The sequence below is a fragment of the Callithrix jacchus genome, chromosome 7 (assembly GCF_049354715.1).
Source record: "Callithrix jacchus isolate 240 chromosome 7, calJac240_pri, whole genome shotgun sequence".
Lineage (NCBI taxonomy): Eukaryota > Metazoa > Chordata > Mammalia > Primates > Cebidae > Callithrix > Callithrix jacchus.
Genome location: NC_133508.1, coordinates 72,613,058 through 72,635,904, shown reverse-complemented (window position 1 = coordinate 72,635,904; position 22,847 = coordinate 72,613,058). Strand labels below are relative to the sequence as shown.

At 39.2% G+C, this 22,847-nt stretch overlaps 1 protein-coding gene and 1 non-coding gene across 9 annotated transcripts in view; both read right to left on the bottom strand.

Annotated features, from left to right (window-relative positions):
- Positions 1–22,847, bottom strand: part of AGO3 (argonaute RISC catalytic component 3) — a 133,209-nt gene that overhangs the window by 14,626 nt on the left and 95,736 nt on the right. For all 8 annotated transcript variants that reach the window (XM_035250797.3, XM_002806988.6, XM_078331209.1 and 5 more), the window contains 3 exons: positions 11,525–11,709; positions 2,881–3,040; positions 1,365–1,455 (listed from right to left, as the gene is read on the bottom strand). In XM_035250797.3, coding sequence (XP_035106688.1) covers positions 1,365–1,455; positions 2,881–3,040; positions 11,525–11,709 — 436 coding nt within the window. The remainder of the gene's footprint in view (positions 1–1,364; positions 1,456–2,880; positions 3,041–11,524; positions 11,710–22,847) is intronic.
- On the bottom strand, positions 6,536–6,642 carry LOC118143318 (U6 spliceosomal RNA). Its single transcript, XR_004727545.1, has one exon. It is a non-coding gene; the product is annotated as a U6 spliceosomal RNA (small nuclear RNA).

Here is a 22,847-nt window from a genome sequence, read left to right as displayed (position 1 = left end):
GGTCTTGAACTCCTAACCTCAAGTGATCTACCTGCTTCAGTCTCTCAAAGTGTTGGGATTACAGGCATAAACCACCATGCCTGGCCAATTAAATCTTTTAGTTTAATTTCTGGGTATTAACTGTGCCTAAAATAAGTTCACATTTTCAAAATATTGGCATTTGTTAAAATCAAGTGATTTTTTGGCTGGGCGCAGTGTCTCATGCTTGTAATTTCAGCAGTTTGGAAGGCCAAGGTGGGCAGATCACCTGAGGTCAGGAGTTCGAGACCAGCCTGGCCAACATGGTAAAATCCTATCTTTACTAAAAATGCAAAACTTAGCTGGGCATGGTGGCACACGCCTGTAGTCCAGCTACTGGGGAGGCTGAGACAGGAGAATCGCTTGAACCTAGGAGGCAGAGGTTGCAGTGAGCCCAGATCGTGCCATTGCACTCCAGACTGGACAACAAGAGTGAGACTTCATCTCAACAATAACAAAAACAAAATCAAGTGATTTTCAACAGGGGTAAAATATTTCTCAAGTTTATAAGAAATACACTTAAACTGACCCAAAAAGGTTACAAATATAGAGGTGAGCAAAGAAATAACAGGCAGATGTTAAAAGGAGGAGTGGCAATATTAAAATTAAAAATTTGTCCAGGCACGGTGGCTCACGCCTGTAATCCCAGTACTTTTGGTGGGTGAGATGGGTGGATAGCCTGAGGTCAGGAGTTCAAGACTAGTCTGGCCAACTTGGTGAAACCCTGTCTCTACTAAAAGCACAAAAAAGTAGCTGGGCATAGTGGCGGGTGCCTGTAGTCCCAGCTACTCGGGAGACTGAGGCAGGAGAATAGCTTGAACCCGGGAGGTGGAGGAGGTGGAGGGTGCGGTGAGCTGAGATCGTGCCATTGCACTCCAGCCTAGGCAACAAAAGTGAGACTCTGTCTGAAAAAAACAAAATAAATAAAATAAAGAATTCAGGTGCAAAGCATTGAATTGGATAAAGGTGGAAGACACTTTATATGTAAAAAAATATAATCCACCAAGCTTATATGTAGTGCATCTCTCTATGATGAAGACATTACTGAAATATATAAAAACTACTCAAACAACAAAAAGTAACTAAAATGCATAATCATGGAGAGGTCGAGTAGACAAATTAAAGTAGAATACAGAAGATTTGAATAATATAACTAGCAAACTTGATATAATATACACATACGGAACTTGTAAACCCTAAACCAGAGAATAATCATTATTTTCAAAAACCCAAAGAACATTTATGAAAGTTGGCTAAAAAGAAAATGTTAAAATTCAAAAAGTTGAAACTGCAAAATTGATACTGGTCTGTAAACTTTAGATAAGATAAACCTGGCTAACACTCACAGCAGCAATAGAAGGCTTCTTCCCATCACCAGCAGGTGGATGAGTGACATCGGCTCCCAAAAAGATCACTGGTTGCTGGAACACAGAAGGTCTTAAACACATTTTTAAAAAGAGTTAGGTATCTCATTTTTTCGTTATCCATTTATCTGTTTCACACAATTACAACATAACTTAAAGTTATTGACAGCACAGAGGAAGTCCTATGTAATCCAAAGTCTTATTCCGAGCAGAATTTTGCCTAAAATAGTTGTGCTGAAAGGGCAACAGGTGCTAGTATTCTCCATGATGGGCACAAAATTATAAACTTCATTATCATGACCTACAAATTTTTATCACTCTTTAAAAATCGACTTGTATTGTAAACCTATGTTTCTTAAGGAAAAAAGGACTCATTACACTTTAGACTGGAAGGGATTTTGGGAATCCACTACTCCAACTCCCTGGCCAAGAGTATAAAGATGAGTAACATATATTCAATAATCATAAAGTAGCTAGCATTTCCTTTTATTTTATTTTATGTTGTTATTGTTTCGTTTATTTTTTTTTGAGACAGGGTCTCGCTGTGTTGCCCAGGCTGGAGTGTAGCGGCGCGATCACCGTTCACTGCAGCCTTGATGTCCTTGGGCTCAGGTAATCCTTCCACCTCAGCCTTTGGAATAGCTGCAACAACAGGCATGTGCCACCACATATGGCTAATCTTTCTATCTTTTGTAGAGATGAGGTTTCACCATGTTGGACTTGTTGATAAAATTCTACATTTATCTCATTTACAGATCTCATCTCATATTTAACAGGGGTAGAAAGTAGAAGTGGTATGGAAAAAGAGGCCTAATTGCTTCAACTATGAAAAGAGAGCTTGTTCAATTCTCTGAAAATTGGCCTCTTCCTCAGTGACTCCCACAATAAGCTACCTCCTGTTTCTAGGTCATGAGGTCTCATACACCCTAAGATTCCAGCTCTAATAGCGGTGATCTAACAATAAAATGTTGTCTCACTGACTATAGCAGGAAGGCTAATATATCTTACTTAATTGACCAATCTGGGCCCCCAGGCCTTCTCTCCTTCACATTCCAGGTAAGTGAGAAGTCTCATGAAACCAGGTTGAAGATGACTACCAAATAAACTGAAAATTCTTCAAGATGGGCTCTCCAGTAAGAAATAAAGCTCTGGATACTTTCTGGCTAAGATGCACTTTGCATACTAAATGTAAATTGTTGGGGCTTGAGCCCCTATGCTGGGGCCCACTCCCATTCATTTTCAATAAATCTCTGCTTTTGTTGCTTCATTCTTTACTTCAAAAGTAAAATAAAATTGTTGGAGGGCACTTTCACAAGAGAATCTCTGAACTTTGACGATCCAAATTATTTTAATTTTTTACTAAAATGTCTATGAATCTCCCACAGTAGGAGTTATTAAGGGTGTCTCTTTCACAACTCTCATAGTAGTTACATATGGTCATATATAGACAAGTGAAGATATAAAAATAATATTTTCACAAGCAATTAGCATCTCTTACCTTTGATGAGGTACAAGAATATTATTGATCCCTCCAAGTTTAACATTTATCTTTAGGCACAAGTTTGAGAGAGTTTGAGGAGATGTTTTTATTACATTCTTGACTTGAACACATTGTGTAGCCATACCCAAAAGTGTGTCTCCTACACGTTTCACTTCCGCTATGAAACAGATGCAAAACCTCTAGTCAGAAAACAAGACCTGAAAATAGTTTTACATACTGAAAATAAAGCTACTATGTTTCCCCCTTAAAATACATCATTGTACCACAGAATACCAAAAATAACGCCAATACAGGAGTACTACAGCGATGCTGTTAAATTTGAAAGTATACTGCTTTGAAGAGTAGCTTTAGTATTTAGTGACAACTTTTCTAGTTGTTTTCTCCTTCGTATAAAAAGGTATATTGTGACCATAGTATAACTGCAATAACTGAAAAGCATAAAGAGAAAAATGTATGTTGACCCATTATTATTTTATGGTACTCTTCCAGTAATTTTCTCATTTATATTATTTTAATGTACTTGTAATCACAGTATACTTACAGCTTTCAATCCTATTTTCTTATGTTTAATTTAAAAATTCAGAGGTATTACAGCACAAGAATAAAAGTCCCTGTTCCTTTCCCCTCCTTTGCCATTATAACCATCATAAATATTTCAGTGTACATAACTTTTTTTTTTTTTGAGAGTATCTCAAACTGCCACCCAGGCTGGAATGCAGTGGCACTATCATGGATCACTGCACTCTCCACCTCCTGAGCTAAAGTGATCTTCTTGCCTCAGCCTCCTGAGTGGCTGGAACTATAGTCATGTATCACCACACCAATCTTTTTTTTTTTTAAGTACAGACGAGGTCTCATCATGTTGCCCAGGCTGGTCTCAAACTCCTGAGCTCAAGTAATTCTCCTGTCCCAGTCTCCCACTGCACCCAGCCATAATTTCTTTCTTTTTTTTTTTTTTTTTTGAGATGGAGTCTCATTCTGTTGCCCAGGCTAGAGTGCAGTAGTGTGATCTCAGCTCACTGCAACCTCTGCCTCTGGGGTTCAAGTGATTCTCCTGCCTTAGCTTCCAGAGTAGCTGGGATTATAGGTGTGTACCACCTTGCCTGGGGAATTTTTGTATTTTTAGTAGAGATGGGGTCTTGCCATGTGGGCCAGGCTGGTCTTGAACTCCTGAACTCAGGTGATCCACGAGTGCTGGGATTACAGGCGTGAGCTACTGTGCCCAGCATAAATTCTTATATATAAGAAACATACAAGAATAGGTGCAATGTCTCACATCTGCAATCCCGGCACTTCGGGAGGCTGAGGCAGGAAGATTGCTTGAGCCCAGGAGTTAGAGGTCAGCCTAGGCAACAAATCAAGACCCTGTCTCTACCAAAATTTTTTAAAATATTAGCCAGGCATGATGGTATGTGCTTTAGTCTCAGCTACTCAGAAGGCTGAGGTAGGAGGATTGCATGGGCCCAGGTGATAGAGGTTGCAGTGAGCTATGATCATGTCCTTGCACTCTGGTCTGGGTGACAAAGTGAGACCCTACCTTAAAAAAAAAAGGGCAAATGACAATACACTTTTCTCTAAAGAAGATAAACAGAAAAATGACCCATAAGCATAGGAAAGATGCCAAACATCTCTAATCATTAGGAAAACACAAAATAAAAAACCTTATGAGATACTACTTCACACCACTTAGGATCAAAAAGCCAGAAAATAACAAACACTGGCAAGGATGTGGAGAAATTGGAACTCTTGTGCAGTGTTGGTGGGCATGTAAAATGGTGCAGCCTCTGTGGAAAACACTGTGGAGGTTCCTCAGAAAATTAAAAATAGAATTTCCATATGATGCAGCAATGCCACTTCTTAGATGTATACCCAAAATAACTGAAAGCAGGGTTATGAAGAGATACTCGTACACCTATGTTCATAGCAGCATTACTCACAATAGCTAAAATGTAGAAGTAACCCACATGTCCATCAACAGATAAATGAATAAACAAAATGTAGTATATATACATACAATGGAATATTATTCAGCCTGAAAAAGGAAGAAAATTCTGATATATATAGTACAACAGGGATGAACCTTGAGGATATGATGCTAAAGGCCAAATATTGTAGGATTCATGTACACAAGGAAACAAGAATAGCACAATTCATAGAAGCAGAAAGTAGAACAGTGCTTTCCAGGGGTCAGGGTGAGGTGATACGGGAAGTTATTGTTTAATGGATAAAGAGTTTCAGTTTGGGATGATGAAAAAGTTCTGGAAATGGATGGTGATGATGGCTGCACAACATGTGAATGTTCTTAATGTCAGAATGTATGAATTCCAGAATGACTCAGTACTTGAAATTATGTGAGTAAAGGATTTGTAAGTAAACATTAAATCATTATGTGTCTCAAAAAAAAAAAAAGGAAAAATAGTTTCTCAAACAAATAAAAACTGAGGGTACTTAGTGCTAGTAGAAATGCTTAGCAAGAAATATTTTTTAAAAATATGTTATTTATATAATTTGTAAGATTTTATGCTCATTGTTTGTATGTCGCAGGTGGAGTTCAGAAAATATCACTTTTTTCCATAAAAGGAATTGGTGCCTAGAGATAATTTTCTTTTATTTTTATTTATTTTTTTTTTGAAAGAAAAAAAAGGAGAGAAGGAGAGGAAGAAAGAGGAAGAAAAAGAGGGAGAGAGAACAGGAATATTGCTTTATTCTAAAAATGGGTATTAATAATGGCCGATCAATATTTTGTGTATTTATTTATTTATTTTTAATTTTTATTGGATTTTAGGTTTTGGGGTACATGAGCAGAGCATGCAAGACAGTTGCGTAGGTAAACACATGGCAGTGTGCTTTGCTTTTCTTCTCCCCTTCACCCACATTTGGCATTTCTCCCCAGGCTATCCCTCCCCACCTCCCCCTCCCACTGGCCCTCCCCTTTTCCCCCCAATAGACCCCAGTGTTTAGTACTCCCCTTTCTGTGTCCATGTGTTCTCATTTTTCATCACCCACCTATGAGTGAGAATATGCGGTGTTTCATTTTCTGTTCTTGTGTCAGTTTGCTGAGGATGATGTTCTCCAGATTCATCCATGTCCCTACAAACGACACAAACTCATCATTTCCGATTGCTGCATAATATTCCATGGTGTATATGTGCCACATTTTTCCAATCCAGTCTATTATCAATGGGCATTTGGGTTGATTCCAGGTCTTTGCTATTGCAAACAGTGCTGCAATGAACATTCGTGTACATGTGTCCTTATAGTAGAACGATTTACAGACTTTTGGATATATACCCAGTAATGGGATTGCTGGGTCAAATGGAATTTCTATTTCTAAGGCCTTGAGGAATCGCCACACTGTCTTCCACAATGGTTGAACTAATTTACACTCCCACCAACAGTGTAAAAGTGTTCCTTTTTCTCCACATCCTCTCCAGCATCTGTTGTCTCCAGATTTTTTAATGATCACCATTCTAACTGGCGTGAGATGGTATCTCAATGTGGTTTTGATTTGCATCTCTCTGATGACCAGTGACAATGAGCATTTTTTCATATGATTGTTGGCCTCATATATGTCTTCTTTCATAAAGTATCTGTTCATATCCTTTGCCCACTTTTGAATGGGCTTGTTTTTTTCCTGTAAATCTGTTTGAGTAAAAATATGGAACGCTTCACGAATTTGCGTGTCATCCTTGCGCAGGGGCCATGCTAATCTTCTCTGTATCGTTCCAATTTTAGTATATGTGCTGCCGAAGCGAGCACTATTTTGTGTATTTAAAGTGGAGAATGTATATTTTGTGTATTTAAAGTGGAGAGCTCTATAAATATTTATTAAGTTTACTTGTTCCGGATCTGAGTTCAAGTCTTGGATATCCTTATTAATTTTCTGTCTCGTTGAGTCTAAATCTTTTTATGCATCTTATGTATCTGGGTGTTAGGATCGTTAGCTCTTATTGTTGCATTGATCCTTTTACCACTGTATCTTTGTTGCTTTGAAAACTATTTTATCAAATGTGAGAATTGCAACTCCTGTTTTTGTTTATTTATTTATTTTTGCTCTCCATTTGGTTGGTAAATCTTTCTCCATCCCTTTTTTGAGTCTTTGTGTATCTTTGGATATAAAATGGGTCTGGATGTAGTAAACTGTTAGGTTTTGGCTGTATCTTTTGATTGGGGGATTTAATCGATTTAAATTTAGGGTTACTGCCATTTGATGTTAACTGGCTATTTTATCCATTCGTTGATGTAAATTCTTCTTTATGTTGATGTTCTTTACTTTTTGGTATTTTTAGAAAGGCTAATACTGGTTGTTCCTTTCTGTGTGTAATGCTTCTTTCAGAAGTTCTTGTAAAGCAGGCCTGGTGGTTATAAAATCTGAGTACTTGCTTGTTCATAAAAGATTTTATTTTTCCTTCAATTGTGAAGCTTAGTTTGGCTGGATATGAAATTCTGGGCTGAAAGTTCTGTTCTTTAAGGATGTTGAATATTGGCCCCCATACTCTGCTGGCTTGTAGGGTTTCCTCTGAGAGATCTGCTGTAAGTCTAATAGGCTTCCCTTTGTGGGTAACCTGACCTTTCTCTCTGGCTGCCCTTAGTATTTTCTCCTTCCTTTCAACCGTGGTGAATCTAACGATTATGTCCCTTGGGTTGCTCTTCTTGAGGAATATCTTTGTGGTGTTCTCTGTATTACCTGGGGTTGAATAGTGTCCTGCTTTGCTAGATTGGGAAAAAATTTTCCTGGATAATATCCTGAAGAGTATTTTCCAGCTTGGATTCATTCTCTCCGTCACATTCAGGTACACCTATCAAATGTAAATTAGGTCTTTTCACATAGTCCCATATTTCTTGGAGACTTTGCTCATTCCTTTTTATCCTTTTTTCTCTATTCTTGTCTTCTTATTTTATTTCTTTAAGTTGGTCTTCAACCTCTGATATCCTTTCTTCTGCTTGATCAATTCGGCTATTCAAACTTGTGCATATTTCACTAAGTTCTCGTGTTGTATTTTTCAACTCCGTTAGTTCATTTATATTCCTCTCTATATTGTCTATTTAGCATTTTGTCAAACCTTTTTTCAAAGTTCTTAGTTTCTTTACATTGGGTTAGAACAAGTTCTTTTAACTCCCAGAAGTTTTTTATCATCCACCTTCTGAAGCCTACTTCAAATAATGGAATAGAGTTCTTTTTCATCAGGGCTTGTTCCGTTGCTGATAAGGAACTGCAATCCCCTGTAGAAGGAGAGGGGTTCTGATTTGGGGTATTCTCGGCCTTTTTAGGCTGGTTTCTACCCTTTATTATGAATTTATCCATCTGTTGTCTTTACAATTACCGCCCTTCTAATTAGGTTTCTGAGTGGATGTCCAATTTATTGATTCCCAGTGCTGGAATTCGAGCAACCCACTGCGCTGGCCGAAACAGCAGCGATAAGACTGATGGTGCTCTTTTGCCTAAGAATCTCCAGTCTGGCTTCCTTCTTGAGTCTGTAACAAGCGGCTGTGCCTTCCCGGAGCTCCAAGCATTGGTCAGTAGGGGAACCAGTCCCGTTTACTCTGCACGAAGAGCTGCTGCGCCGAGGTGCCAGCAAAACTGCTGCGCCGGCCACGGGAGTCGTGCTGGCCATCCGTGGGGCTCCTCCACTGTGAATCTTCTGGACTGTGAGTGACGAAAATTCGTCTGAAAGTGTGGCTTCCTCTCGTTCTCTGCACTTTCACTGGGAGCTACAATCCCGAGCTGTTAGCGATCAGCCATCTTGGATCTCTCTCCATTTTTAAATATTAAAAATTTTAAGAAATTAAGAAATTTCTTAATTAAAAATTAAGAAATATTAAAAGAATTTTCCAGAGAGAAATAAAATGATACAGATCAGAAATAATAAATGAAGGAAAAGCAGGGTACAGTGTGCGGCATGCCTGCAGTCCCAGCTACTGGGAAGTTGAGGTGGGAAAAGCACTTGAGCCCAGGAGTTTGGGGCTGCAGTGCACTATGGTCATGCCTGGCAATAGCTGAACTCCAGCATGGGCAACATAGCAAGACCTGTCTCTAAAAAACAAAACAAAATAAAAGGAGCAAGGTCAGCAAACAACAGTAAAATAAAATTTTGTATTTTCATATTCTTACTTGAGCTAATAGAAGATTATTTGTTCAAAATAGTAATAGTATAAGTGTATTGAGCAGTTACAGTTTATCAGTAAGTGAAATAAATGACAGAAATATAAGGTACAGAAGGGAAAAATTGGGAGTATTCTGTTACAAGGTATCTCTGCACTATCTAGGAAGTGATACAGTATTACTTGAAAGTAGACTTAGATTAGTTGTAAACAGATATTAAAAAGTCTAGGGAAAACACTACAAAAATTTTTAAAGGAAGTCTAATTAATATGCTAAAAGAGAATGGAAAATAGAATTACACAAAATGTTCAAATAAAACCATAGGGGCCAGGAGCAGTGGTTCGTGCCTGTAATCTCAGCATTTAGGGAGACTGAGGTGGGAGGATCACTTGAGAAAAGGAGTTCAAGACCAGCCCAGGCACGTTTATAGTTTTGATGAAAAGGGTAATATAAATTTATACTACTATGAGCAATGCATTAATATACTGGATACCCACAAGCACTAGGTATTACAATATTTAAATATATCTGCTAATGTAGTAGCATAAAATTTTTCCCTTTACTAATTTGTTCTTTTCTTTTCTTTTTTGATAAAGGGTCTCACTCTGTTGCCCAGGCTGGAATGCAATGACATGATCTTGGCTCACTGCAACCTCCTCCTACTGGGCTCAAGCAATCCTCCTATCTCAGCCTCCCAAGTAGCTAGGACCACAGTGTGGACTACCATGCCTGGCTAATTTTTTTATTTTTTATTGCAGGTATGATGTTTTGCCATGTTGCCCAGACTAGTCTCAAATTTCCAGACTCAAGTAATCTGTTCACCCAGAACTCTCAAAATGCTGGGATTATAGGCATAAGCTACCACATCTGGCCTGTATTTTTCTTTAACTACAAATAAAAACAAACATTTTCTCATATATTTATTTGTTTGTTTTTACTAGAGAAAATTTCAGTTTATATTCTTTTCTCATTAATCTAAAAAAAGGAAGTTTTTATTTAATAATAAACTATTTGTTTATTGTTTCTATTTGCTACAAATATTTTCCATACTCTATTGGTTTTCTTTTCATTTTAGTACATCTGTGACACACAGAAAATTTAGGAGCCAGGCATGGTGGCTTATACCTGTAATCCCAGCATTTTGGGAGGCCGAAGTGGGTGGATCACCTGAGGTCAGGAGTTCAAGACCACCCTAACATGGTGAAACCCCGTCTCTACTAAAAATACAAAAATTAGCTGGTCATAGTGGCATGAACCTGTAGTCCCAGCTACTAGGGAGGCTGAGGCAGGAGAATAGTGTGAAACCAGGAGGCGGAGGTTTCAGTGAGCTGAGAGCACACCACTGCACTCCAGCCTGGGCAACAGAGCAAGACTCCATCTCAAAAAAAGAAAAAAGAAAGAAAAAGAAAAAGAAAAGAAAATTCAATGTTTACTCAGTAAAATCTAACAATTTGCTTTTGTGATTTCTTCTATTATTTCTAAACTTACATGATTTTACCCCATTCAGTGGTTTGAACATTATATTTTCTTTGTATTTTTCTATGATTCAATGACAATGTTTAACTTATTAATCTCACAAAATTTTGTTTATAAAAAGTTAAAATTTACTGTTTACTATATGAAAGGTGCCATTCTAGATTCTTTACATATGTAGACTCAGTTAATCCTTACAACTACCCTATATGCGGATTAGGTATTGTTAGTATCCCAGGGTATGTGTGTTATATATAAAGAAAGTATAACTGATACAGTAAAAGAGGAAGGAAAATATAATCATATAAAATGCTCAATTAAAACCAGAAAGAGGCTGGGCACAGTGACTCACACCTGTAATCCCAGCACTTTGGGAGGCCAAGGTTTGAGGATTGCTTGAGCCCAGGAGTTCAAGACCAACCCAAGAAACACAGTGAGATCCTGCCCTACAAAAAAATAAAAAGTTAGCCCAGTGTGGTGACACATACCTGTAGTTCCAGCTACTTGGGAGGCCAGTTCAGGAGGATTGTTTGAGCCCAAGAGGTCAAGGCTGCAGTGAGCCATGATTGCACCACTGCACTCCAGCCTGAAAGACTGAGTGAGATCCTATCCCAAACATATATACTACATACATACATAAATAGTATCCCAATTCCAGAGATGAGGAAACTAAGGGTTAGTATGATTAGTTCAGCCAAATCACACAGGTAGTACAACTGGCAGTACTTGAATATTGAGCAACACAGTTTAATTTGATAGCCTGTGCTTTTAACTACTACATTATACTGATACTCAAATTAGCTCAATGTCATTTTTATTAAATAATTCTTCCCTTAGCCATTGTCATGTGATGCCTCTTTTCACTACTGAAACTCTTTTCATAGTATCTCATCTTGGACTATTTAGTTTGCTATATTGATTTGTCTTCAAATAATAATACATGGTTTTAAATACTGTATCATAAAATATATTTTAACATTTGAAAGTTTTAGGACATGTTTAAGCATAATCCTAAAAGGATATCAAGTATTTGAGGAAAAATGCTTGATATTAAGATATCCTTACCATACACTGGCGTCTTCCCTGGCAGGATGACGATAATAAGCTGTAGGCCAGAATATGTGTTCTTGAGATGCCGGAACATGGGCTCTACGCTGTCTGCCCCCTGTGCATATTTGCAGAAGCATGGCTGGCCCTGGATGGGCATCCCTGCATCCTTAGAAATCTTACGCAGCTGGTCTGTGAAACCCCTAGAAGAAGAAACCACTAAATATAAAACCTTTGTCTAGTCATGAATTTCTACAAAGTAGTAATGGGAAGTTTGGGAAGGGAATGGAAGGATGAAGCAAAGATTTGTGTGTTTCATATATGAGAGGTCACCAGACTACTGATGTTAAGGGCGATGGTGGGTCAGTAATTCATTTTGCAAACTAAGAACATACTATACAGTTATAAGGTATTTAGTAGTTTACAAGGAGCATTAGTAATAGCATATGCTGGTTAAGAGTCCAGCTCTAGAGTTAGTAAGGAGAGTTCAATCCCCAATTCTGCTACATACTAGCCATAAAATTTTAGGCAATTTATTTCAGTTTTCCTCATCTGTAACAGGATTACTTCCATTATAGGGTTGGTGTGAAGATTAAATGACATCATACAAGTAAAGCACTTAGCACAACACCCAAGATCATGGTAAAAGCTTGATAAATTTTAGCTATTGTATATTTTCTAATTTGATTGACAAGATCCATAAGAAAGAGGCAGGGCAGGTATAATCCTATTTTACAGGTCAGAAAACAGTTTCATAGACATTACATATTTGGCCAAAGGTCAAATAATTCGATAAATGGTAGAGCCAGAATTTCTATAGTATTACCTATCTCACACTAGAATAGCAGGAAAGATTATACCCTCAGAAGATATTTTTTTAAATATAAAAAGAAAACTTAAAAACAGATGAGGCCAGGTACAGTGACTCATGCCTGTAATCTCAGCACTTTGGGAGTCTGAAGCAGGCGGATGACTTGAAGTCAGTAGTTTGAGATCAGCCTGGCCAACATGGTGAAACCTCATCTCTACTAAAAATACAAAACTAGTTTGGTGTGGTGACAGGCACCTGCAGTTCCAGCTATTTGGGAGGCTGAGGCAGGAGAATCACTGAAAACTGGGAGGTAGAGGTTGCAGTGAGCCTCTGCACTCCAGCCTAGATGACAGAGTAAGACTCTGCCTCTAAACAAACAGACGAGGCAGGCAGCATTTTCAATGTACTTTCATTTACACTGAAACACTTCCAAAACCAATTTCTTTCTTTGTATTTATTTATTTATTTTTTGAGATGGGGTATCACTCTGTTGCCCAGGCTGAAGTACAGTGATACAATCACAACTCACTACAGCCTAAACTTCCCAGGCTTAAACGCTTCTCCCACCTGAGTTTCCCAAGTAGCTGGGATTACAGGCATGTGCCACCATGCCTGGCTAATTTTTGTATTTTTAGTAGAGATGGGGTTTCATCATGTTGGTCAGCTGGTCTCAAACTCCTGACCTCAGGCAATCCATCCACCTTGGCCTCCCAAAGTTCTGGGATTACGGGCATGAGCCACCGATCCCAGCCACTAATTTCATATTTAACGAAAATTCTGAATTTAGTAAAAATGAGCAATAATGAGCAACAATTGCTTCACTTGTTTTTAAAACAAATGAGGTCCTAAGTCAAGGATCTGAGTAGTCTTTGCTTAAAACACTGATTTCTTCAGGATAGAGATGAATTTTGTAGATATTCCCTTCTCTTATTCCTTATTGGTGTTTAATTTTAAAAAGTATGAAATCGAATATTTTCACTTAGCCTGAACAAGAGCCACAGGCTCAATGATGCTGAGTCACCTATTCAAGCTGTGAATAACAAATATAACATTTAAAAAAAAAGCTCAAGTTCAAAAAACATTTTTTTTTTTGGCTTTTGAGGCCAAATAAGATAATGGTAGCATTGTAATAAACGATCCTTATGACATTTTACTTGAAATCAGGGAGACAAAAACTCTGGAGGAAAAAAATATATTAAGTAATAATTAAAGCATCCATTTAGAGATTTGGGATGAACAGAAATAAATACCAAAAAAATTTCTTTCTCACATTCTAATTTCTTCTTGCCACGAAGAAGGCAAGGCAAATTCTGAATTGGCTTGAGGTAAATTGGTCTCTGTATCACCCAAGAATGTTTCATTATTGGCATACTTCATATCAGTAGAGATTTAAATTAGATAAGGATCATTTCCTTAAGAAAATTAGATTCCAGAGGGGTAATACATTTACAAAATAATTATAATACAATTGTATTATGTGTCAATTGACATATAAATTGACAAGCACAAATAGAGAGGATACAGATGGGTAGAGATAGGAAGACGGCATTCTTAGTAAAGGGCTGCATGAGTGGAAACAGGAAGGACAGGGAGATAGAAGGAATACAGTGCTTCAGTTTCTTTGTATAGAATACGTGAAAATGGAGTAATGATGAAGGACTTAAGAGACTGGTGGGAGATATTAAATGTCATACTGATTTTATATGCTGAACCCAGGAGGCAGAGATTACACTGAGCTGAGATCATGCCACTGCACTCTAGCCTGGGCTACAGAGTGAGACTCTATCTCAAAAAAATGAATAAGATTAATAAATGTCATACTGATTTTGAATGTCACTCTTCGTCAAAGAGAAGCCTAAATGTTTCAGAGTAGGAATAGTCACAGTGGAGGTGGTGTTCTTTCACAGCAGCCAAAATTCTCAAACAAGGGTGACAGCAGAAGGCATTGAGACTGTGTGAGAATCCCAAAGAAGAGATCGACAATGAAGAGGAAAAGAAGCCAGAAAACATGAACTAAAGAACCAGAAGGCAAGAGAGGAGAAGGTAGGCAGGGTGCGGTGGCTCACGCCTATAATTCCAGAACTTTGGGAGGCCAAGACAGGAGGACTGCTTGAGTCCAGGAGTTTGAGACCAGCTTAGGCAACATAGTGAGATCCTATCTATACAAAAAAAAAAAAAAAAAAAAAAAAAAAAGAATTAGCTGGGCATGGTGGCATATGTCTGTAGTCCCAGCTACTTGGGAAGCTCAGGTGGGAGGATCATTTGAGCCTGGGAAGTTGAGGCTGCAGTGAGTTGTGACTGTATCACCACACTCCAGCCTGGGCAACAGAGTGAGACCCCATCTCGAAAGAAAAAAAAAAGGAGGCAGTCATATTTTGAGAAAAATCAATGGCTTAGAAGAGACCATTGGAACTGATAAGCATAAAGATACAAGAAATCTTCCAGGAACCAGTTTTGGCAGAGCACTAAGATTTCAAGGGAGGAGAGATGATAGCAGTCTGGAAGCCTAAGAGATTAAGTCAGATAATGTGAAAATTGCTCATTAAAACAAAAAATTGAACAGAAGATTTTTGAGCACTTAGAAGTTGGAGGACAGAAGCTGAAGAAGAGAGAAAAAGTGGGGGAAACGAAAGCCAAATTTTGGAAAGTAAGGAAATAGAAACAAGGAGTTTAACCATTCCGTCAAGATTTTCAACAGAAAAGTAAGGATCTTAGTTAATCCTCACCTGGTAGGTAGTGTCACATTATGTTTCACCTAAAGCTGTCTCCTTATGTTATTAATGTTTGGCCTAAAGGTTTCTCTGTACATAGTGAACTGTATTCTCCAGATGTGTAAACAAGCTAGAACCTACTCTTGTACCAATTGCTGTGTTTCAGCCAATCAAAGGCAGGCAACTGTTCAAACCATGCTCAAATAAGGCAAATATCAAGGTGTAAGCTATACAGCTGTTTCTGTACCTCACTTTCATTTTCTGTACCTCATTTTCCTTTTTCTGTCTATAAAAACTCTCTCTGAACCTATTCTGGTTCTAAGGGCTTCCTGATTTGTGAATCATTGTTTCCTCAATTAAACTCTGTTAAATTTAATTTGTATAGTTTTTCTTTTAACAGATGGTGTCAGAAGTGGAATCTGAAGTAGAGATGCTAGCAATCAGTGCTAGGAGCACTGAATGACTAAGCATAGTACCAGTCAGACTCACTGTGACCATTGCTCTCTTGCAAGCAACTGAAAATTGTGGGTAAATTCTCAGATTCTGAAGCTCCATGGATTTGCATTTTGAGCTATCTGAATTTATTTGATCAAAATTTAAAATCTGATATGGGTTCAGAAGTCATGACAGAAACTGGACTGGGTCTAGAATTGGACTGGATCTGATAATTAACTGACATGGATTCAGTCAGAGTCCTAACTGAGTCAGGCAGAAACTGGCAGTCAATGGCAAATAAGGAGGTGTGAACTTTGGCTTTTGGAAATTCACAGAGATTTTTGTGTTCTATGTCTATGTACTTTATTTTCTTTTTTGAGATAGAGTCTCGCTGTTGTCACCTGGGCTGGAGTGCAATGGAGCGATCTTGGCTTTCTGCAACCTCCGTCTCCAGGGTTCTAGTAATTCTCCTGCCTCAGCCTCCCAAGTAGCTGAGATTATGGGTGCCTGCCACCACACGCAGCTAGTTTTTGTGTTTTTAGTAGAGATGGGGTTTCACCATGTTGGCCAAGCTGGTCTCCAACTCCTGATCTCAGGTGATTTACCTGCCTCAGCCTCCCAAAGTGCTGGGATTATAGGCGTGAGCCACCACGCCTGGCCTAAGCCCTTTGTTTCTTTTTCTCGTGTGTCTAGGTAGGGAAAAATCACTGGCTAAGTTGATCAATGGGATCTGACAGCCAAAGCCAAGATTCAAGGTAAAAAAAGGGATCCTTAATTTCTGAAGAACTGAGTACTCTACCTTATAGCTATGCCTACCTACAGATGCATAAATGTTAGAACCTAAAAGTGGCAAACACTGAAATGGTGAAATCTCACTTTAGGTAATTAAAAATTATAGTGGAACATCCAAAATGAATACGACTACACTTTAAGAAGTCCATTTACAAATGAGAGCTCTAGGCCAAATGTGATGGTTCACGCTTATAATCCTAGTACTTTGGGTGGCCAAAGCAGGAGGATTGCTTGAGCCCAGGAGTTTGAGACCAGCCTGGGCAACACAATGAGACTTTGTCTCTACAAAAAAATGAAAAAATTAGCAGGGCATGGTGGCATGTCCTTGTGGTCCCATCTACTTTGGGAGGCTGACGTAGGAGGATCACTTAAGTCTGGGAAGTTGAAGCTCCAGTGAGCCATGGTCACACCACTGCACTCCAGCCTGGACAAAAGAGTGAGACCCTATTTGTAAAAAAAAAAACAAAAAATGCCAGGCACAGTGGCAGTGGCTCATGCCTGTAATCCCAGCACTTTGGGAGGCTGAGGTGGGTGGATCACACAAGAGGTCAGGAGTTTGAGACCAGCCTGACCAACATAGTGAAGCCCCATCTCTACTAAAAATAAAAAATATTAGCTGGGCGTGGTGGTGCACACATCTGTAATCCCAGCTGCTCAGGAAGCTGAGGCAGGAGAATCGCTTGAATCTGGAAGGCAGAGGTTGCAGTGAGCCGAGATGGCACCGCTGTACTCTGGCCTGAGCAACAGAGCGAGACTCATCTCAAAAAAAAAAAAAAAAGGCCCCCAACTTAGTTTCATTCAAGAATGCAGATGCCTATTGATATGTAGAAGCTTCTAAAAAGATTTCAATATTTTCATTCTCTCTTTTTTTTTTTCTCCTGAGACAGAGTCTCACTGTCACCCAGGTGAGTGCAGTGGCGCGATCTTGGCTCACTGCAACCTCCTCCTCCCCAGTTCAAATGATTCTCCTACCTCAGCCTTCCAAGTAGCTGGGATTACAGACTCGTGCCACCACACCTGGCTAGTTTTTATATTTTTAGTAGAGGTGTGGTTTCACCATGTTGGCCAGGCTGGTCTCAAACTCCTGACCTCAGGTGATCCACCCACCTTGGCCCCCAAAGTGCTGGGATTACAGGTGTGAGCCACTACACCTGGCCTATTCTCTCTTTTAAAAGACTATAAAAGGCTAATAAAAAGCTTAAGTGATAGTAAATTATTTTTGTTCAACTTTAGAGTAAACTGCACAAAAAAAAAGAGAGGAAAGAAAGAGAGACAGATTCTGTCATATTGCCTTTTTCAGGTCTGTTGACTGGAAAATTGAGTCTGCTCTCTATCAAAGAATAAAGGCATCTGCTTTTAAAAACATTTTAATGATCACTTTGGCTAAATGAATGACTATTATTTCACAGTGACCTGTGATGCTATTTTGGCTAAGTGTTTTCAATCTTTAACATATTTGACAAGCTTCCCCAAATCAAATTTCAAATTCAATATTAAGTCTTTTTTTGACTTCAAACTAACTTTGGGATGTTACAGAGGTCCCCTACAACATTCAAAAGAGATAATAAACAGGCTTATTTTACATGTAAAATTACATGAGAAACACTGTCAAATAAGAAGTGATGTTTAAACTTCTGAGTTACAGTTTTATAAATGTTAATATATATTCCAAGATTGTGTAAGATTATGAAAGTTCTCATATATCTCAGCATATGTTAACAGACATAATTATGGTTATTATGTCAAATTATCATAGGCCACAGAAATAACCAAATTTCCTTGTCAACTGTGTCTTTATGACTATTTAAAGTCATTTCCACAGTTAAATGCTTAATTCTAATGCAGTTTCTAATATTAGGTTAGTGCAAAAGGAATTGCGGTTTCTGGTATTAAATGTAATGGCGGCTGGGCACCGTGGCTCGTGCCTGTAATCCCAGCACTTTGGGATTCCACAGTGGGTGGACCACAAGGTCAGGAGTTTGAGACTAGCCTGGCCAACATGATGAAACCGCATCTCTACTAAAAATACAAAAAAACTAGCTGGGTGTGGTGGTGTGCACCTGTAGTCCCAGCTACTTGGGAGGCTGAGGCAGGAGAATCATTTGAACTGGGGAGCAGGAGGTTGCAGTGAGCCAAGATTGTGCCACTGCACTCGAGCCAGGGTGACAGTGAGACTCTGTCTCAGAAAAAAAATAGACCGGGCACAGTGGCTCACACCTGTAATCCCAGCACTCTGGGAGGCTGAGGCGGGTGGATCACCTGAGATCAGGAGTTCAAGACCAGCCTGGCCAAGATGGTGTAATCCCATCTCTACTAAAAGTATAAAAATTAGCTAGGCATGGTGGCAGGCGCCTGTAATCCCAGCTATTCAGGAGGCTGAGGCAGAGAATTGCTTGAGCCCAGGAGGGGGAAGCTGCAGTGAGCTGTGATCACACTGCTGCACTCCAGCCTGGGCTACAGAGCAAGACTCCGTCTCAAGTAATAATAACAATAAAAGTATGGCAGTTATTAAAAATACCTCTTCTCAAGCAAGTCAAATCCTACAGTACTTAGTCTTCAAGGAGTTCACTGAAAGTTTGGAATGGGCCTTGATAAGCACTCTTGAAGACAGGTTTCTGGTAACTTAGGATCATATCACTTGGACTGAGTAAGAACTACCAGAACCCTATTGAAGAGACTGAGTGATATATAAAACTGCTAACTCAAGCAGGACAAGAATTAAATGGATACCAAGAAAATACTTTGCCAGATTTTCATGCTAACTCAGTCAGTACTGAAATTGTTTAGGTATATAATTTAAATGAACTTCATGGTCCAGGTCAAATTACCTATGATAATCCATGTAATAAACAGTGCTGTGCACCTCCATTGGAGAAAGAAAATTGGTATGTAAGAGGATATAATTCCAGCGTTAACCATGGACTCATGGAGAGACTAGATGGCTGCCTGGTCCTTCTTGAGTCCTTAAAACTTCCATTACTAGAAGTTGTACATTCCATGATTCATCAAGAAAGAGATAAAATGTATATATTAGCCAGGCATGGTGGCTCACGCCTGTAATCCTAGCACTTTGAGAAGCTGAGGCAGGTGGATCACTTGAGGTCAGGAGTTCTATACCACTTGGGCAAACATGGTGAAACCCTGTCTCTACCTAAAAAAATACATAAAATTAGCTGGGCATGGTGGTGCATGCCTGTAGTCCTGGCTACTGGGAGGCTGAGACACAAGAATTGCTTAAACCCAGGAGGCAGAGGTTGCAGTGAGCCAAGATCACGCTACTGCACTCCAGCCTGGGTGACAGAGCGAGACTACATCCCAAAAGAAACCAACAAACAAAATATCATATATACACACAAATTGGTGTGGTGACTGTTCTAAATTGCTAAAATGGTTGATGACCAATGTATAGTTTGTCAAACCCATAATCTTGAGAAGACAATCAAAACTTCAGGTACATTTCTGCTACCCCTGAACATTTTATGGAGAGATTTCATTCCATTGTGATTTTCAGTGCATATTTTCTGGTTGTATAGAAGCTTTCTCATGCAAGTGGGCTGATGCTATAACAGTAGCTAAAAGTTATTAGGAAATATGTTTCTCTCATGGGACATTGCTGAAGAAATCTCCAGTGATAGAGGTACTTGCCTCATTGGACTCTCTGTAAAACAGTTAAATAAGTATTACAGACAACAAGAGCATTAGGCAAAACTAACTGAACAATCAGATTCATTTCCAGTGGAAAACAAAAGTTGACCTCTTATGAAATAGTCACTGGAAGGTTTATGCTCCTAATAATAGAACCTCCTGTATCTTCTGCTCCTAAACTTTAACATGACTAAATGCTGCAAGGTTTTAATGCATTATGTCAAAGTATATTTTCACCAGGTAAAGAAGCTTTTCACAGACCACTGACTGAGGACAATCAAACCCTGCATGATCTACAACTCAGAGACTGGATCTTTTGGAAACACATCAGAGAAAGACTCCCATTATCACTCATACTGCAGCAAAACTTCAGGACCTTGAAGCTTGGGTTTGCAATCTCGCAGCTTAGAAAGGCCCACCCAGATTCTTGGGGTCATACTCCCATCAGAGGGAGAACTTAAGGTAAAGCTAATGAGGGAAATTTCTCCTGAGAAGCAGATGGCCTCCTAGATGTGGATCAAGATCATGGATCAAGACTTCTTTGCTATCATGAAGCTCTTAGCTCTCAATTTTTTCCAGGTTTATGCCTGTATGAACAACTAAACCGAAAAAGGGGTCTCTTGTGTGCACTCATAGGATATACTTTTATTTGTGAAGGATTAAAAAAAAAAACCTCACATTGGCCAGGTGCAGTGGCTCACGTCTGTAATCCCAGCACTTTGGGAGGCTGAGGCGGGCAGATCACGAAGTCAGGAGATTGAGACCATCCTGGTCAACATGGTGAAACCCCGTCTCTATTAAAAACACAAAAAAATTAGCTGGGCACAGTGGTGCATGCCTGTAATCCCAGCTACTCGGGAGGCTGAGGCAGGAGAATTGCCTGAACCCAGGGGGCAGAGGTTGCGGTGAGCTGAGATCGCGCCATTGCACTCCAGCCTGGGTAACAAGAGCGAAACTCTGTCTCAAAAAAAAAAAAAATTAGCTGCGTGTGGTGGTACATGCCTGTAGTCCCAGCTACTTGAGAGGCTGAGGCAGGGGAATCGCTTGAACCTGGGAGGTGGAGGTTGCACTGAGCAGAGATCAAGCCACTGCACTCCAGCCTGGGTGACAGAGTGAGACTCCGTCTCCAAAAAAAAAAAACAACAAAAAACAGAACATTGTCAATTCAGATTAAAGAGAATATTGCTAGGAGGCCTTCAGTCTTCTGGATGGGCTTTATTTGGCTTCTTTTTCTAAGTTGTTTTTTTCTTTTTGGAGACAGGATCTGGTTCTGGGGCCCAGACTGGGAGGTAGTGGCGTGATCTCGCTCTTCCTCCTGGGCTCAAGCAGTGCCCCAACTTCAGCTTCCTGAGTAGCTGAGACCACAGGCGTGCACCACTGTGCTCGAATAATTTTTGTATTTTCAGTAGAGACAGGGTTTCGCCAGGTTGCCTAGGTTGGTCTTGAACTCCTGAGTTAAGCGATCTGCCCACCTCAGCCTCCCAAAGTGCTGGGATTACAGGTGTGAGCTACCATGCCTGGCTTATGGTTTGGAGTTAATGAGGCAATGTTTAGAAATGAATCCCTCTAAATATTCTAGCCTATTAGAGATTTATAGGCTCTATAGCAGATTCTACTGGAAAGACTATGGTTACACAAAAGACTTTCAATTCTCTTGCTAAAGTTGTTCTGGATAATAGAATTGCTCTAGATTACTTACAGGCTAAACAGAAATATCTGTGCAGTGGCTGATACCTCTTATTGAACATGGAGGAATACATTTGGGTATTACAGAGATTCAGTTGTAGGGGATAACAAACAGGCTGCTTGGTTGAAATGAGTAGACTCTTATTCTAGCTTGTTCTTTGATCTATTTGATTTTTGGTAGCTTGGTTTATGGGGACCTTGGCTAAGGAGCATACTTCAAACTTTTGGGGTTATCCTCCTGATAATCATAATAGTAGTCTCCCTGGCATACTATATTCTCTCAAAAGTTTTAAGTGTTTGCATATGGCCATCTACTGAATGTCAAATGGTCAACTGGGTGCAGTGGCTCATGCCTGTAATACCGGCACTTTGGAAGGCCGAGGCAGGTGGATTACCTGAGGTCAGAAGTTCAAGACCAGCCTGACCAACAAGGTAAAACCCTGTCTCTACTAAAAATACAAAAATTAGCCAGGCATGGTGGCAGGTGCCTGTAGTCCCAGCCACTTGGAAGGCTGAGACAGGAGAATGGCTTGAACCTGGGAGGCGGAGGTTGTAGTAAGCCACTGCACTCCAGCCTGGGCCACAGAGCAAGACTCCATCTAAAAATAATAATAAGTCAAGTGGCATGGTCTCTCTTGAATTGGAACAAAAACTCAAAGAAATACATGACCATGAGGACACCATACTTATGAATGACGTACTGAGACCAGAAACCCAAAATCTTAACAGAATGGTGCTAAGATCCTAAGTTTTGGTCACACTCTTAGCTAAGTGAGGACCTAACCAAAAGGAAGGAATTTTTTTTTTAATTGTTACAAAACCCAAAATAATTTTAATCTCAATTTGCAACATAATCCACATTTTAAATGTCTAGAAACAAAAAAAATTTTAACATACAAATGCCTTAGAAAGAATTCAATTTAGTTCAGTAATTTTATAGTCAGAGTATCTAGAATAAAGACATATTTATAATTTTTTGTCCAGGTTTTTAAATAAAAATCAGTAACGTTAAATGGAATACTATCACTTTATAGAGAAATAGTATGAAATTACATTGAGAAGTGAGAATAGTCATTAAACATTAAGATTTTATTACACCCAGGCATTATATACTTCTTTACGCTTAAGGAATAGATATTAAACAATCTTGGAGTAAAAAATAGAAGGCAACTTGCTTCAAGTTCGTACCAAGTCAATCAAGCAGAAACCTGAAGATGTTTTGTTTTGAGAGGCATTTATATACTTCGCAGACATTTCTTCC